General features: G+C 42.2%; 1 protein-coding gene across 9 annotated transcripts in view; it reads left to right on the forward strand.

The window, feature by feature from the left end:
• The window catches only part of DYSF (dysferlin), a 1,254,081-nt gene that overhangs the window by 1,000,513 nt on the left and 235,694 nt on the right, over positions 1 to 17,874 (forward strand). For all 9 annotated transcript variants that reach the window (XM_069632290.1, XM_069632293.1, XM_069632296.1 and 6 more), the window contains one exon: positions 10,044 to 10,142. In XM_069632290.1, the coding sequence (XP_069488391.1) occupies positions 10,044 to 10,142 (99 nt within the window). The remainder of the gene's footprint in view (positions 1 to 10,043; positions 10,143 to 17,874) is intronic.

The raw sequence follows: 17,874 nt of genomic DNA on the forward strand, positions 1-17,874 counted from the left end.
ACTTTATTAATCCTCTTTCTTTGCTAGGACAAAACCCAGTATAATCAACACGTGAATTTAAAACACATGGGGCCTCATTAGGACCCAGGCGGTAAGGGGTTTACGGCGGCGTAAACAGCGCCGACCCTTACCGCCTGATTCCGAGGTCCCTTAGCGCCATGGAGGTTCCATGGCGCTAAGGGACCTTGTTGTTAATTACGCCACCGTAATTTACGGTGGCGTAATTAACGCCTTCCCCACTCCCATTATGCCCTATGGGGCAAAAATGGGAATGGGGAAGGGTAAATGGGTTAATGGGGACTTACCGCCCCACTCACCTCGGAATGGGGCGGTAAATCCGCCAACCACCATGGCGTAAACGTAGTTTACGCCATGGTGGTAAAGGTACGACCCAGGCGGTAACTTACCGCCTGGGTCGTAATGAGGCCCCATGGCCCTCATTACAAGTCCGGCGGGGGACCATGGTGCTATTAGCACCGTGGTCCATGCCGGATTCCGCCATGGTGGATGGCGGAATTACCGCCCCATTCCAAGGTGAGTGGGGCGGTAATTCCCTATTCACCATTTGCCCTTCCCCATTCCCATTTTTGCCCCATACGGCATAATGGGGATGGGGAAGACACTAATTACAGTGCCGTAATTAGCACCAAGGTCGCTTAGCGCCTTGGACTTTAACGCCTGCAAAAAGCAGGCGTTAAAGTGTGAATCAGGCGTTAAGGGTTAACGGCGCTGACGGCGCCGTTAAACCCTTAACGCCTGACTTGTAATGAGGGCCATAGTTTTAACAATGTTCTTTACTCATCTGAAAAGATAGAATATAAAGGTTAAAACAGTTGGGGGGAATGAGAATGTGGCAAGATTAAATCCATTGACTATGGCATGGCCCGGCCTTGTAATCTCCCACCCCCGGAACAACTGTTGGTCCTAAATCACATGGTTGGTTACTCATGGGTAATATTATTTTTGTGATCCTGATTCTAAGCGCTGTAATACCAGGTGTTATATTGAAACAATTTTGAATGGCACTTGATTTCAACAACTCATTCTGTATCCTAGTTTGCAAGCTCTTCAAATAAACGCCTACTTGATACTGCATGGGGATGTTAACTTTAGCCTAGGCCAAAGGTTTTTGTGCAGTTCATACACCCGGTGATGATAATAATGGTTTGATCCGCTTGGGCCTAGGTCGAAGGTTCCTGTGCAGCTCATACACCCGGTGATGATAATAATGGTTTGATCCGCTTGGATAAACAGGATATAAAAATAGAAACAGACAGGCTCAAGGTTTTATACAAGGGTAGGGACAGCAGCATTTGCAAGTCTCAGGTATTGGCCATCTACCTGTAATGACAATCATTGCATAACACCATCAGCATTGCACACAGATTTAAGGTATGCACCATTCCCAAACTTTTCAATAGTATTATTGAAAAGTGTGGCTCAGGCTGTTCTCCCAATGGGTCAATAGCATGGCAACAGGGGGTGCTGACTCTACCCATCTATGCGAGTCCTCACCCGCGTACAACTGTCATCATGTACCGTCATTCATAAATACTGTAGGTTGAAGAAAGTAGGGCCATGTGCCTTGCGCTACTCCTTCCCCAATCAGGATATCTGCAGAAGTTCCACATCGAGCTCAGCATGTTCAGCCCTGAGTGCTGCTATGCAATGTTTGCAAGGGATACACCGCCTTAGCTTCCGCGCCCTCCCTAAAAGAGTCTCCCAGAGCAGTGCTCAATTAACCCAGTCAAAGACTTCCCAAGAACAATAGTCTCTTGTGTCTGGACTTATTTCGTGAAGGTTAATGTGAATCATTAACATTGGTCAGTAGTCCCGGCTCCCTGGCCTATCCGCCTTGGACAACCTCAGTTGTGCTCCATAGCTCTAGCCGTTCTAGTAATATGAAGAAAAGAACCCTACAGGCTGATCGGATTGGCCTTTAGAAGCATTCTGGAACCTTCTTTGTTAATTGCCATGATTTTGTCTACAGTCCCTCAATTCAGAAGATGGCCTTAAAGGGGAATCACATTGCAATATTTGCAGAGCAGTGCGGCCTAAATCTCTAGCTTGGACAAAAAAGGTGCATTAGAAGTCAATCACAGTGGGGCACCTTTAAATGTTAACATCTACGATGACGAAAATTAGGACATACCAAAGCCTGCGTGAACCCAGTCCTTTAGGGAGCCAGTCAGATCCCTCTGTGGATCTGCTTGATCCACTCTACTGGGGTCACCAATGTGCATAGGCTGACAATGGTGCTTAATCATGAATATATATTGCCGCCAGGTTGAGCTCTAGCAAACTTTATTTGCAATTAGTTGATTGAATCCCAGTGGCAGAGCCCAACACCGCACCTCACCAATCACTGCACGCACCAAACCCTCACAGCCTACCTGAGAATTTACAGCAATGGGAAGGTCGCAGCACCATTCTGAAGCACCCACCTGGCCACAGCTTGCACACTCAGGCATCACGCATCTAGTCTCCAGACTCCATAGGGTGCACCGAGGCTGTGCACCCTATGCAGCTTCGGTGTAGGATACAGTGCCATGAAGCCATGCCACTGGCAGCTGTGTGCTATAGAATACACCTTTGACGTCGACCACATTTTCGGAGCAGTTTGCTGTCAGTACCTATTAGGAGCACAGGTAGACAGGCCAAGCCTTTACCATGTCAGTGCATTTGAGCCTCTTCCTATGAGAGTCAAGCACTTTAGGGGAAACACTAACCACTTTCTGTTTTCCTTGTGGCTGCAGGAGATGCTGTGGGTAAGTTGCACGATTGGTGTTGTGCTTCCCTTGTAATTTTGACCTTGCGGAATGTCAGACGTAGGCCACAGCCGCTAAAGCGGGATGGGGGTGCATGCGTTTTGACTGCAAAGCAAAGGGGGAGAGGTTGAGAATCAACAGTGCATATATATGTTTGAAGGCTGAAGTGTAATTTCCACAATGCCCCCCCCCACTGAGCCCCCTGTTAAAAGCAAGGCCTACACAGGACGTTCATTTAAGGCTGGTATCGTTGGCTGACATAGGAGCTCAAATAAAACCTCTACCGCTCATTCTCCATGAGGTCAGTGTTATTGGAATTTTGCGAATTTTAAAACAGACATCTTTATTTGTAGAGCTGTCTCAGAATATACAGCCCAGGTTTGTCTATTTATTGCCTGCAGAAGTGTAATATAATTTTTAAAAGAAATTAAATCACAACATTATAAGATACATAAGTCTGATTTTGTAACCAGTTAATTCTTTTTAAAAAGTCGTACATTTCTTTTCCACTTAATAATACTACTTTGAATTTCTGACTGCAATGTGTCTCCGCTTAAATTCTGCAATAGACACCATCCGGCATATGAGTTTAGGCACCTAGTTAAGGCGCTATCCTACCTACGCTCTGGTGGCCTTTCTCCATAGAGCAGTGCAGAGACACCTGTTATGATATGCTAGTAGTTTTATATAGCGCACACCCACCGTTTAAATGGGCTGTTAGCACTTTATTTTATTTATTTTTAATTCTCTTTATTGATTTTTCAACATGTTAAACATTCACCTGAAGCCTACACATGGCTCCCGTTGAATGCCTGCAGTCAAGCATTCATGCAGCAGTACATGAAACACAAACATGTGCAGTATTGCACTAAAAACAGAATACATGAAGGTTTTCCACACTAAGAACACAATAGCGACATGATGAGTCATTTATAACGCGCCTGGACACAGCGTTTCTAGGCGCGACAAGACAAGGCATGGAGACATAAGGAGGACGAACAAACGATCTTACTAGGCTTTGTGTCATTCATATTGCACATGTGCAGGGAGGAGAGGGAGAGGAGAAAAGAGGGAGAAAAGAGGGAGGAAAGTGTCAGGGCAGCATTGCTCTGAGTAAGTGCAGCCGGGGAAGCCGGATCAGGGTAGTGCAAGGATGGAGGGGACTGTAGGGTTACAGATACAAACCCCCCCCGGAAGCAGCGCAGGTGCTTGCTGGTCGTGGGTGGCCAGTCCCATTGAGTTGTGAGGGTAGCCTGGCGACCAGTCAGCGCAGCAGACAGGTAGGTCAGCAAGGGAGAGAAAGAGAGAAAGCAGAAGCGAAAAGGAGGGTATTGAGCTGCTTCCAGAACCTGAGGTGGTTCTGCTCGGGTTTGAAAGGGGCAGGTAGGCCATTCCAGAGGGAGGAGCCTGCAGAGGAGAGAGATCTACCTCCCACTCTCTGCCTGGAGAAGCGTCTCACCATCAGAGAGTTAGAGGTAGCTGAGCCAAGGTCTCAAGAAGGAAGATGATTAGGAAGAGAGAGTTGGTATAGCGGGGGACCCGGCCCCAGAAAGCCTTGTGAACAGTGCAGAGGGTGTTGAACTTGATCCTTGCAGCCACCGGGAACCAGTGGAGAGATTTCAGGGCTGGAGAGATGGCCAAGGACACATCTTGCAGTCCTGTTCTGGATTAGTTGCAGAGGGCAGAGAGTAGAGGAAAGGAAGTTGCAGTAGTCCAGCCTAGAGAGGACCAGGGCTGTGGAGATGTTGATCTTCTGGGGGAAAGTGAGAAAAGGAAGAATACCTCTGAGGAGGTGCAGCTGGAAGTGTGAGTTCTTTGAGAGGTCTGTGATGTCAGGAGAGAGTGGAGTCGAAGAAGACCCCAAGGTTTTTTGTCTCACAGGAAGGTGCAGGAAGAAGGCCCAAGGAGAGCGGCCAGAGTGAAAGAGGGAAAGCGGGAGCAGGGGTCCCAATGAGGAGGATCTGGGTCTTGCTGGCAGTGAGGCAGAGATCGATGGAGGTTCACCAATCCTAAACCACGGATAGACAGTCATGAATGAGCGAGAGAGGAGGCGGAGGGGAGCCTGAAAGAGAGCTGAGTGTCATCCGCATAACACTGAAAGTTATAGAAGGTAGAGAGGAGGTGGACCAAATGGGCCACGTAGACGGCGCATAGCGACTTTCCATTCCTGTCAAATCACTTACCTATACATCAAACAAAGGTCTCCTGTTCCCATGGGGGCAGTGAACGAGTTTACCTGAGGCCGGGAGGATAGCTCAGGGGCAACGTGCTCATCTTGGATGCAAGGCGACATAGAGCACCACAGGTTCCTTCCCCGGGTCCATGCTTAGAAACCTCTGGGTATTAAGCGCGTTATAAATAACCTATCATATCATATCACTATCTGAGTCACAAACATAACTGGGGGAGGGAGGATGAGGTAGAGGCATCACTAGGTGTTTGGGGCGCTATAGATCCAGATAGAAGCTCACAGGCTACAACCAAAAGTCTAGCTAGCCGCGAGTCCCGACAGTCCATACATTAGCGTAGCCCTAGAGCTTTTCCAGCCCTAGCAACAACCCTGGGTGGGGGGAGGTGTAAACGAGCTAGAAGTTAACTGTCGGGCAAAATAGAATATTTGATTTTATTTTTATTTATAGAACGCTATATGCTAAAGCACTGAACCAAAGTAAAAGCAGTACAAGTAATGTAAAACAAAATTTGAAAACCAGTTAAAAGGCACAGTTAACCAGTAAGGAGATGAGATTTAAGATGACGGAAAGCAGAAAGATAGGACAGAGATCGAAAAGAAAGTGGAAGCAAGAATATGCACGACTACTAATTTAGCTTGCATACTCCCTAAACAAAAAATTCCAAGCATTAACTATCGAGACTACTTGCAGTGATGTCAGCCTAGTGGTGGCCACAGATCTTGGTCCCATTTGGGGGAAAGGAATTCTAATGGGTTGCAGCTGATGGTGTAGTAAGGATCTTCTGGATCTGGGTTGAGCATTGGGAGTGATCCCCTCAAGCCATCACCCTACCTCTGGCACTGCATTCACCAGAAGCTCGCTTGCTCCTTGGATCAGAATTATTCATAGTCACCACCCGAGAATCCACAAACTAAAAGGGTTCCGATTCAATTGCTAAGGCCTATTTCAGCAGACCTGTTCATCATGTTGCCTTGCCCAAGCAAAGAAACCACCAATCTTCCAAAGTGTAAGGTGTCCTCCTTGGCCTTCTTGAAGGCTAGTTTTGAGTTCTACCATGGTAAACACTCATTAGAAAGCAGTATTGTCTTGGAGGCATACTGGTGAAATGAAGCAAAATCCTTTCACCGGGCCAGCACTGCAGCAACTCTACAGGTCTTCCATGCCAACTGTTTCGCGTCTCTTTATGCCTGCTTTCTTCTCTTCTATGTTGTAATGTTCAAGCGCCCTGATGCCCTCGGGCTACCGGCGCTTTATAAAAATATATACATATATATATACATACTCTGCAAGCCTAAGCAAGAGAATGTCTATGCCTCCATGTGCCCCACCTAACTGTGCCAGCAGTTCTCTCCTCTAATAAAGTCACCTCTCAATCGTCATGTCGAGGCTGCATGTTTCCCATGATACTGCAAATGTAATGCTATCACCATTCATGTGGCAGAGACACTTCCAGAAGGGTCCCAAGCTTTATTTACCAGGCCCATGGACCTTTTAAGTAATGAGATAATATAAACAATCGCAAACCACGAGGCGAATCTCAAACTGGAAGTCTCCCTGCAATGCTACTGGTGATGAAGGGAATGTCACTACTACTGTGCTAGATCTAGCTATTTCTTAAAAGGAATCATGGAATGTTGGATGGGCACACCACACATATGATCCCATAATTACCCCTATAACTAGGCTGCAACATCTTAAACAACAAAGGAATACACAATTTCTCAGGACGATGGCACACTCTATTGAATGTTTAGTACCCTCAACTAATTTCCTCTTCCTATTTCTTTCCTGTGGCAATTTTTATATGTGGAATCTGTCTACGCCGGCCACCCAGGCTCCAACACCTTTTCTGTGTTGCGCTTCCTAAGATCCCCTCCTTTGTGGCCTGTCCCATTGCCACTACCCTCCTCCATTCTTACTCTTGAGCCGCCACCCTTCTATCCTTTCCTGATTGCCCCCTGTCTGTGTGGGGGAAAAACCCCACAACCATACTCCTCTTAGCCTCTCTCCCTTACCACTTATTCCAGCTCCTCGGCTCTGCAGCCCCGTTTACTTGTGTAACATCACCTTCACAACTTCCATATTCAGGAAAAACCGATGGAACGCAGTTTGTGGAAAAGTGCCTGCCAGTAGAAAGAATATACTGAAATGGAACACTTCTCAAATGTATTCTGGATTTCCTGAGCCTTCTTAAAATTATCAAAGGCCTGGCCGGGTATCTGCTTTAACTGTTGTAGCATGTCATTAGCCTCTGAAGCTAGACCTGACAGAATCCTCTTTTGCATTTGTATGGAAGTTTGTAGACAAATGGTGACAATCCAATTGATTTTTGATTAGTAGTATTATAAGAAAACTCAGGCATCTATAACAAATCTGTACAGTTATTTTGAAGTACATTAATGAAGCAATGTATTGCTAATTCGCATCTAAGGTTATATTAATTCTTTTAGTCAGGCCATCTGACTGCAGATGGCTGATGAATCAATTGCAATTACTTACTGAAAGTTATTTAAAAACAGAATTAGAATTGGGTTCTTTGATCCCTTACACAGAATAAAATGTAAATTATAAAATTCCTTCAGAAAAACCTGTGACAATTTCCGAAATTATGCAATAGGTTCAAAAGCTTTATAATGGGCTATTTTAGGAAAGAAACACAACATGTTGTATTTGGGTATTTGGTACAATCACAGTTGGATGTAACAAAATCCAAGGATTCTGCATGCACAGGTTGTCTATGAACAGGTAATAGAAACTAGAACTGTCTTGATTTTTGGGTTAGCACTTTAGCCTTTGCTCATATTGCACACATTTCTGCATTCTCGTTAGTTTTCTTATACACACAGGCCCACCTGAACAGCTTGCAAATGGCTTAATTGCCCTTTTGCCTTCCCTGGTGTCCCGTCATTAAGCAATCATTTTATTTATTTATTTATTTATTTATTTATTTATTTATTTATTTATTTATTTATTTATTTGTCATTTGTATAGTGCACATAGCCCAGAGGCATCTAGGCACGTTTTGCTTAAGAGGGTTGATTACAGTGGTTTCTTGCACAGGTACTGTTATGATGTCATTTTATAGCTTCATCTTTCATTTGCCTAGTAGGTATTTATAAAAGATAGAAATATTGTGAGCATCAGTGATGCAGTAACAAAAAAATACCTATGGAGGGGTTCCGAAATGGGTCTCACATGTTTCCCCCAAGACATCATTTATAGCGTCTCGTATGTTACCAAATGGTCACCCACCACTTCAAGAGCAATGCCAGCAATAATGCCAACTGCTGTATTAAGCCTGTAGGCACTCTACTGAGGACAAGGCATGATTCATTTATATTCTGGCAAATTAATAAGCACATCTCTTCTGCTATTATTGCTCTTGTGTGCTCATCAATATTCACAAATGCAAATCAAAGGTAGATTTCATTGCCGATGTTAGACCTATAGCAATCTGAAAAACTATTACTTCGTCTGATGATAATCCTCACACAGACAGAGGTAGATCCCAGTTACTTGTTGTCGGATCTGTTTACATATTGTCCCATTAAAAGCAAACATAATATTCATTTCAATAAAGGTTTCTACTAGCATGGACGGTTGTATGACTCAGAACCTTGGATCATAGGGTGCAGTATTTTGAAATGTGGCACAGTTCATGGTATTTGGAACACAGGGGTGCAATGTGAGTGCAAGCCATCCAAACCTGGAATGGACTCAGTGTAAATCATATGGGCCCTTGAAAATGGCCGTCCAAGTATTTTTACAATACTGGGATGCAAGCTGTGGTTCTGACCTTGCAATTCTGACCCACCTCTTTGGCTGAGAGGGATATTTTCAGCTTCAAAATATATACTTCTAGGCCAACCTGGTATCAACATTGTCTTCCACTGACTTGGCGCAAAGTTTTAAACCCACCGAAGCGACTTTTGGCAGAGATATTATTGAGGAAAATGGCGCCGCTGTTAGATCCATGTTTTACCTGCTAAAACTTTCCAAAATATACCCAACATGCAATGTGTTTGTGGTATGTGAACATACCTTTAACCTTTTGCATAGACAAAAGGTAGGACATTATTTCGATGTGAAAGAAAAAACAATATACGTTTTGTAGGTACTAAACCCTAAAAGAATTTTTATGAAGTCTGCTGATAATAAGTACAGCACACAAAGTCACTTCAATTACTAACCTCACTACATATTTTTGTGATCTTTGTCCTATTGTCTGCAAAAGATTTGGAACGCACTAGAAACGCTGTTAGACACATATCCATGTGTTGTTTTAATATTGGTATATTTTGAATACATTTTGTTTGACCATATTTAGGGCCTCATTCCGAGACTGGAGGTAGCCATGGCGCTATTAGCGTCATGGCTGCCTTCAAAACCGGGTCCGGTCTGGTTCAATGGGGATTTACCGGGACATTCCGACCTGTGCGGACCTGGTAAGTCCCCATTCAACTAACCCTTCCCCATTCCCATTTGAGCCCCCATAGGGCTCAATGGGAATGGGGAAGGCGCCAATTACAGGCCCGCGAATAGCAGGCCCCCAATTTGCGCCCTGGTCCCTTAGCAGGACCCTTAAAGGACATGTGGTCAGAGCAAACGTTCTTTGCGTCTCCTGCTAAGGGATCTCGGAATTGGGCGCTAAAGGTTTAACGGCACTGTTCTCCTTACCGGTGACCGTTATCCGTTACCGCCCAACTTGGAATGAGGCCCTTAGACTATTACCTGTTCATTAACGACAGAGTGACTCTCACTCCTGTCCCACTGTTGGTTCCTACCTGTACCATATGGTGATAAAGAGTGGGGTAGCCTGTACTCACCTGTATCTTGTTTCAATTGAGTATTCCCTCATGGGTCAGGCTCCCCGATGACAGAAAAGAGGGTTTTCACCCATACTATTACTTACGTAAAAGAAAAAGTAACCAACCTTTTATTCTACGACACAGAGAGAAAACGATTTCGATCTTCGTTGGCTATTTTGAAAATCGTAGTGTACAAGCATGTGTTTCCGAACACTGAAAAGGGGAAATGAGCGGGTTGTCATTTTTGCACTGATGTGTTGTTTGCGTCCTCACAGGAAGAAGAATTTATTGACTGGTGGAGCAAGTTCTATGCGTCAACTGGCGAGAAAGAGAAATGCGGTACCTATCTGGAGAAAGGTTTCGATACAATTCAGGTAAAAGCTATCTCACTAATAGCAACCTTTGGCTCTCCAGATGTTTTGCACTACGACTCCAATCAGCCCTAGACAATCTAGCCTATGGTGAGGGATCATGGGAAGTGTGGTCCAAAATAACTGGAGAGCCGCAGGCTGCAGACCCTGCACTAATTGAAAGTAATGCTAATCAACATGACATGTAAGGAAGGTGGTTTATGTAATGGGGGGGGACAAAGCTAGCAAAGCAAGACCGGGCATGTGGGGTAAGCACTTTGGGCCGCTGGCTGCACACCTTTTCAGGCAATAAGGCAAAGGTTCTACTCTTGCCATGGTACCCAAAGGGGAGTCTTCAGAATATGTGAGTGATCATTATATGAAGTTCTCATAAAATGACTTAATTTCCTCTTTCTGGGGCATCCTTTTCTATGGCTTGTAATTGTTTCGAGCACATAAGGACCTGGGGGTGCACTACCAACATTTCTACTTCTAGACCCTACTCATCTCATACCATCCAGTGGTGTAGGGGCTGCTCCAGCTGAGTGTTTTGCCAACCATTTCTCCTAATAATTTGGATATAGCACTATAGGTTATTTCCAGTATATGCATATTTTCCAGAAGTGAAAGTAATATTTTCTAGATGAGTTCCTCATAATTTTATGGCGTCACTTTTTTCAAGGTACTCTTTTTCACAGGCATGGACAGGGCCATACTATTTATGAAAACCCATTTCATAGTTTAAGGAAGTAGTTGTTGCTGAGGACCTAACCATTTTATAGAAATAGGAGCAATTTAATTATACCGAAATCTCTAAAGCACTGTGAAACTTTTTCCTTGTTCATTTCCCTAAGATGACATGATCATATGTTGTTTTGACACTCTACTTTTTAAATTTGTATTCTTTAAAAAAATGTTTTGTGGTAAATTTACATCTGCCATTTTTGATGACCTGAACAGTTTGGTGCTACAATGGGTTGGCCTTTGTTACAAATATTAACATATAGAAGTGAATATAAATATATGTATATAATAAATATATCACCCCATCACTATATATATATATATATAGTAATGGGGTGGCCTGCCACAAAGAACCATAAGAACCATGCTGACTCCGATGTATAGTTCAAGGGTGTTTATTAAAATTCCTTATAGATGGGATAGTCGTATCTCTTGTGTCAATGGTGCCTGGGTCACTCCTTTCACACCTTCTCATACCTGACCCTTCGCTATACCGGCCTCTTAAGTTGTTCTCCTCCCACCACGTCATTCTCCCTCCACCCTCTCACCCCTCCTTTCCACCTCCACCCTTTGATCGTACTTCCTTTCCTACTCCTATTCTTACTACTGCTTGTATCTTCAATTATCCCTATACCTCTGTTAATCTTTTACCTCCTTCCTCTCACTCGCCTCCCCATCTCTTACTGTTCCTCTGGTTCCCAGCTCTGTTTTACTCTATACCAATTTCTTTTTTTTTTTATTAAAAGTTGTTTTTAGTCTAAACAAAATACCAAAAAAATAAATTGTCAAACTTTTACAACAGTAAATTGTAACCTTTTTGCAAAACAGCACATTTTAAAAAAAAAACATACATATAAAATTTTCATCGTTTAGTTATGATTTGGAAGAAACATACTATCAAAGTATCATTACATACGTATTACAAAATTAACATATATTCATAAAAGCCTATGAGATACAGATATTATCATACAACTTTTCATATTGTACCTCATTCGAATATTATCAAATGTTATAGTTCATAACGAGAAACTCAACCTACATCAATGTTTTCGCCACCTTCACTATCTTTTTTCAGTTAGACTAAAATCATACTGCATCTCATAGTTCATCATAAACATTAGCCAGTAATGATTTGTTATTTTTCTATCCTTTTGGCTCCTTGTTAAATCCTGTGATGTACATTAGAGTTTTTTTGTGTTAGTTTTTGTTCAATGCAAAATTGAAAGCGTGATAAAGTCACAATAAAGGATACACTATTTCCTGCTAGACACCTTTCCCAAAAGCAAGTTCTGGCTATTTCAGATGCCTGTGGGTAATACATTCCAAGTAGTTTTGTTCTTTTTTTCTGAAAACTAGGACAGTAGAGCACTAGGTGTTTTAGTGTTTCTTGTTGCGTGATATTTACACAAAATAGACATTTCTTACTGCCCACACACCCAGAACCGTGTTGCCAGCTATAGAGGTGTTCCAAGGTTTTAAACTGATTTAATTTAAAACGCATGTAAATAGCTCTTATTTTATTGTAGGGACATAGAGTTATATATGGTGCACGCAGCCACCTTTTTCTCAAAATTCAAACAAAATCAGCATATGATTTATATGTTTTGTTACTGTCTAGTGTATTAGCCCAGTCCAAATCATACAAAGTGCGCTTAACTTTAGGGAAGCCCAGCTGCAGATCTTCAATCGAGCAGTTGATATCATTTAAGATTGTATCCATCTGATCTGGAAATGTCACCATGGAAGGTAGAGAGCTCTCCACGAGAATTAAATACAGGTCAGCATAGAGTGAGTTGCGTGGCGGTGACATGATTTTAGCATACCTCATCAGCTTTCATCATGTCCATCTCCCAGCCAGAGAAGGTAGGCAATTTCTTCTTGGCATGTTATTGAATTGGGCACCGACATAGCCAAGCCTAAGGTCTTCTTCCAAATGATTCCCTGCACCCTGTTCAGTATAGTATCAACATCTAACAAACACATGTCCAACCCATACAATACTATTGGTTCCACTTTACGTGTATAGAACTCTGCAAGAGCTAACAATACGAATTTGCAGTATTTCCTTAGAATTATCTTCATCATTTGATGATAAAGACCTTACTTTGGTATTTATCCATATTTCCCATGATTTTGAGGTGTTTACCTCTGATAGGAGATAACCTAGGTAGCCAATTCTACCAGCATGCTTTACTTTATCACATGCAATATTCCAACTATAAGATTTCAGTCGTTTATTGTTGTGGAATATAATAATCTGGGACTTCAAAGAGTTTGCTACCAAGTTATGCTCCCTTGGATACTCAATAAAGGCATTTAGCTTATTTTGCAACCCATAGGGGGTTTTGTCAAACAGGACAATATCGTCCGCAAAGTATAGCCCACGTATTTTCAAACCGGCCAATTTTGCGGGGTACATTTTGGATCCCTCCCATATTTGTTCCATATCACAGAGATATAGATTGAATAAGGTTGCAGCAAGATTGCACCCTTGCTTCACTCCTGTGGCAGTGGGAATTGGAGAAGTGAGAGCCCCAGCTTTGGTGATTTTCACCTGAAAGGTGGTGTCAAGATGTAGCAACGCAAGCAATTGCACAATTCTTGGAGGAAACCCTAATTTAAGCATTTTCATCCATAACAGTTCTCTGATTATGGAATCAAACGCACTAGTTAATCTAGCGCTGCTACATATATGGGGCCGCTGGTATACATTCTATATTTGTCAGAAATATGTGCTATAATGATGGCATTTAGCGAGGTCCCCGTATATTTACAAAAACCTGTTTGATATTTTGAGAAGATGTCCTGTTCCTGAATGTATTCTTGAATGTGTTTTAATAATAATATTGTGAACACCTTCGCTGAGGAATCCATTAAAGGTAAAAGCTGGTAATTGGCCAGATTATTAGCATCCCCTTTTTTAAAAATGGGAATGATTATAGCATTTAGCCATGATTTCGGTATCTTGTTAGTAGATAAGATATACTCAAATTTTGTTTGTAGAATTGCAGCCCAAAACTTAGGGTCATCCTTTCGTATACATGCTGGAAGCCCATCCGGTCCGCCAGCTCTCAATGGTTTAAGTACCTGGACTGCTTGCATAATATCATCCAAGGAAAAGGACATGTTATCATTACAACACAAGACACGGATACCTGATTGAGTTTTCCGAAAGGCCTCTGGTAATTTAAATGTATTACTAATATAAGTTTCCCACACTTACGCAGAAATTGAATTAGCTAAACTCTGAGATTGTAGGAAACATCTATCGTTTAATAATGACCATATGGTGCGAGTATCTCTTTGAATTATTAGACCTATTATCCTTTGATTTCCCTCCAGGATGTAACTGTAACGAGTAGATTTCAACAGGTTCCTAAATTTCAAACAAATCTGAAGTTTCATTTGCGCATACTCAACTGCATAAAGGTTTAATCGCTCCAAAGCTCTCAAAGCACAATTTCTTTCCCGTTTAATCTGAGCAATTTCTGAATTAAACTTGGATATTGTTAAGTTATCTCGTGGTACTGAATGTTTTAAAATTGTAAGAATGTTATTATCTTGGAGTTCCAATCCTCCCTCTGATTTGCATCTGGACCATTTGTGCTATGTTCATATATTCGGGATACATCTCTATGTACCAAGTAGGTTCACTCCCTACATAACCTCGGATGCCATCTAATAGAGATATATATTCGATCAACTTCTATGAGTGTTAGAGTGCAAGTGACATAAAGCGGCTCAATCCTATGTCATAGGATCATCTGTATAGGAGCATGATCACTAAAAGGGGTCTCGTGGATCAACACCCTATCGATATTTTCCAATTCGGTCACTGTTACAAAAAAATAGTCAATATAAGAGGCAACATTACCTCTTTTCTATGTACCGGCATGAATGCCGTCTTTATATTGCACACGTTGGATGCTCCATTTGTAAAGGTAAGCATTCCATTTACAACCTCTAACATAGGTCCTAGTTCGTAGGCCATTTTTATCGGTAACAACATTTTGGTCCATACAGACCGAGTTAAAATTACCCCCTATAATAAATACATTATCGGGGTTATTTGACATTGTATCTTCCAAAATCAGATCCAATTGGTCAAAGATCAGATCAAGTGTAGATTCTGCAGAATTAAAATAAACATTTATCAATATATACGAAAAGGACAATGTGCTTTCAGGCTTGTATTCAACAATCAGAAGACCATTTGTAGCTCTAACTATATGTGACTCGTGCCGATGGGCATTACTTATTCAAGTGACAAGCCCTCCCGCAGGACGGCCAGCTGATCGCTGGACCGCAGGCACACAGTAACTTGAATAGCCCTCTACCACTACGTTAGTCATACACATGGTCTCCTGTAGTAAATATATTACGGACTGTCAGTATCTTCAGGCCATCCTCTAAAATGTTTAATACCACAACAATTCCACGATATCAGAGAACAATCCTCTAGCTAGGGTTGTTTATTTTTTGATTGGAGGCCTAATATCGTGGTCATCAGTGGCGCCAATCATGTAATATTAGATGCAGCACCTACCAGGGCGGAAATCTGATTTATAAAGTCTGCCGTTTGCACCGGCATCACTTGGTTAGTCGGATCCATTGGGGGGTTCATCTCAGGTTGGTGTAGCTGTTCATCTACAAACTGATCCACTACCTCAAGTGATCTAAATATTTCTAAAGTCAGACCCCGTAAGTCAAAATCCTCCCTATGGTCCCAAAGCAGTTTTAGTATGATGACCGATTGTGGTGCACATATCATACGTATGTTATTGTGATTGGCCAGTCTTATCCAACCGATGTCATCTGAATGCAATGTTCTTAACTGTGGACTGCTTTTGAATACATTGAACAAGAAGGAACGATTCAGCCTCTGTTGCCCATTTATCTTGGGGTCGCTATGCCAACCCAAAAAGTATCTCAAATCTCTAGAGAAGGAACAGTCTCCTTTAACTAGTTCAGAGTCTCTTCTTTGCACATGCATGCCATCATTTCTGGATGAATGCTCATTATCTTTATTTCTGAGTATCGAGATCTCTTGATTAACTGTTGATTCTTTTCTAATTGAATCAGGTTTTAACTTGCTATCTGTTGGCAGCAATGTCGATATTTCAATAGGTTGTTGCAGTTTTGCCACTTTTGCTTCTTTTACCTTCTTCCCAGCGAGGCAGTGGTCCATAGCATTATGATCTGCTACGTCCCCGGCTTGCGTAGTTTGCAGAGGGACTAACGATTCATCCTTGGCCTTGTTAAACACTTTGGATACCGCCCCAGTGATCTTATTTGCAACCATAGGATAGAAAGCAGACAGACGCCTCTGTTTTTGTGTTCCGGCTACTTCTGCCTCTCCCGGACCAGGGCAAGATGTATCGGTCGCCTTCAAGGTCATATTTGTATTTTTTTGTTTAGCGGACTGTTTTGGAAGGGGAAGATTGAGAACCACTTTGGATTCTTCATTAAATTGCATCAGGTCAATTACTAAATCACTACCTGAGACGTCACCATTTTTTAGATGTTTTTTAGTCAAATCTTTTTTTGGGATATTTTGCCCTTTTCTTTTTTGTTTTTTATCAGTGCAAATTAATTTGCATTACTTTTTTTCTTTTTTTTTTCTTTTTTCAGTGCCTTAGCATGTGCACGCTTCATTATTCGTGAATAGAAAATAATGTCTATCCCATGTGATTCATTAATTTCCTTCTGCATGTCTGACCCCTCTTCCCCAAACGTCCCCACTGGCTGTTGCTCTTCATCATTAGCGACCAAATCATCTTGACTTTCCAGTTCAGTTTCAATGATTTTGGCAAGAGGTGAGGGACTATTGGGGTGCAAGCCCGAGCTTCCCAACATAGAATTGTCCCTTTCAGTCAATGCATTACCCATTTCACTTCTCATCTTTGTCATGTGGTGTACAGATCTAAGGCCTCGAAGAATATCATCGAATTTTAATGCATTTGACTGAATGAGCTCAATGATGGGAGCAGTTTTAATGGGCATAGAAGGATCTGGGCAATTTGCACCTTCTGTTATCGCAGATACATAAGATCGACTCTCAGCTGATCCTTTCTCTATTTCCATTGTTTGTGTACTTTTATTAGAGCCATCAGGTTTATCTGGAATTATCCTTTTTAGCAAACCAGCATCTATCAGACTCCATTTCTCTGCTTGCCGAGTGGTGAAGGCCAACATAAAGCCCTCTAGCTTGTGTATTTTTTTAGACATTCCTATCTTCATGTCTTTTATGGAATTTAGATGTACATGAGTCAATTCCTGGCCTTTATCCAATAGGTTCAGCAGTGATGTCACGACTGGGAATTTCATAATTGCCTCATTTTCTAACACTTGCGGGAGCAGATTGTCATTTGACGGTTCAACTGTTTTATTGGACGTGCTTTTGGCGTTGAGTTCACTTACTTCAAAATCAGAATAGTCAGAATCCTGTCCTTTTACAGGATTTATACCTCCGGGCCATATCCCCGAAGTTGAGCTCGTAGGAGACCTTGTTGATTACCGTACTTGCCTTTTCTCAAGATTTGTATCGTGAGTCAAACCCAGCTCAGTGAATGTAGCCCCATGTTTGTTATATAGGGAAATACTCCCCACCTGAGACGGTAGGAAGACCATTGGCGAGGAGGGCGCGAGTGAGATTCTGCAACGTTTCTCCCATTCGTTAATTAATGTCGGAACTAAAATGGAGACATCATTGATGCTATCAAACATTTGCATTTCTCTTGTGTGAACTTGCTGCCCAGCCTCCTCCTCGGACAGAACATTAAATGCTTCAGTCGGATCAAAATATTGATTTCTATCAGAAGGTAAATGCAATGGTGTTATTTCCAGTGGTGCAATCGTGATATGTAAAATCCTCACATCATTAGGTTCAATTGCCAAGGATTGTTGGCTGTATGGGACTGTATCAGCTTGTATTACACACTCACCATAAGCAGAAACATGCAAAGTAGATCCAACAAACTCTATACTAGAGTTGTGTGATTGTAGGGGG

This window comes from Ambystoma mexicanum, chromosome 6q, assembly GCF_040938575.1.
Source record: "Ambystoma mexicanum isolate Mex_15411 chromosome 6q, UKY_AmexF1_1, whole genome shotgun sequence".
Lineage (NCBI taxonomy): Eukaryota > Metazoa > Chordata > Amphibia > Caudata > Ambystomatidae > Ambystoma > Ambystoma mexicanum.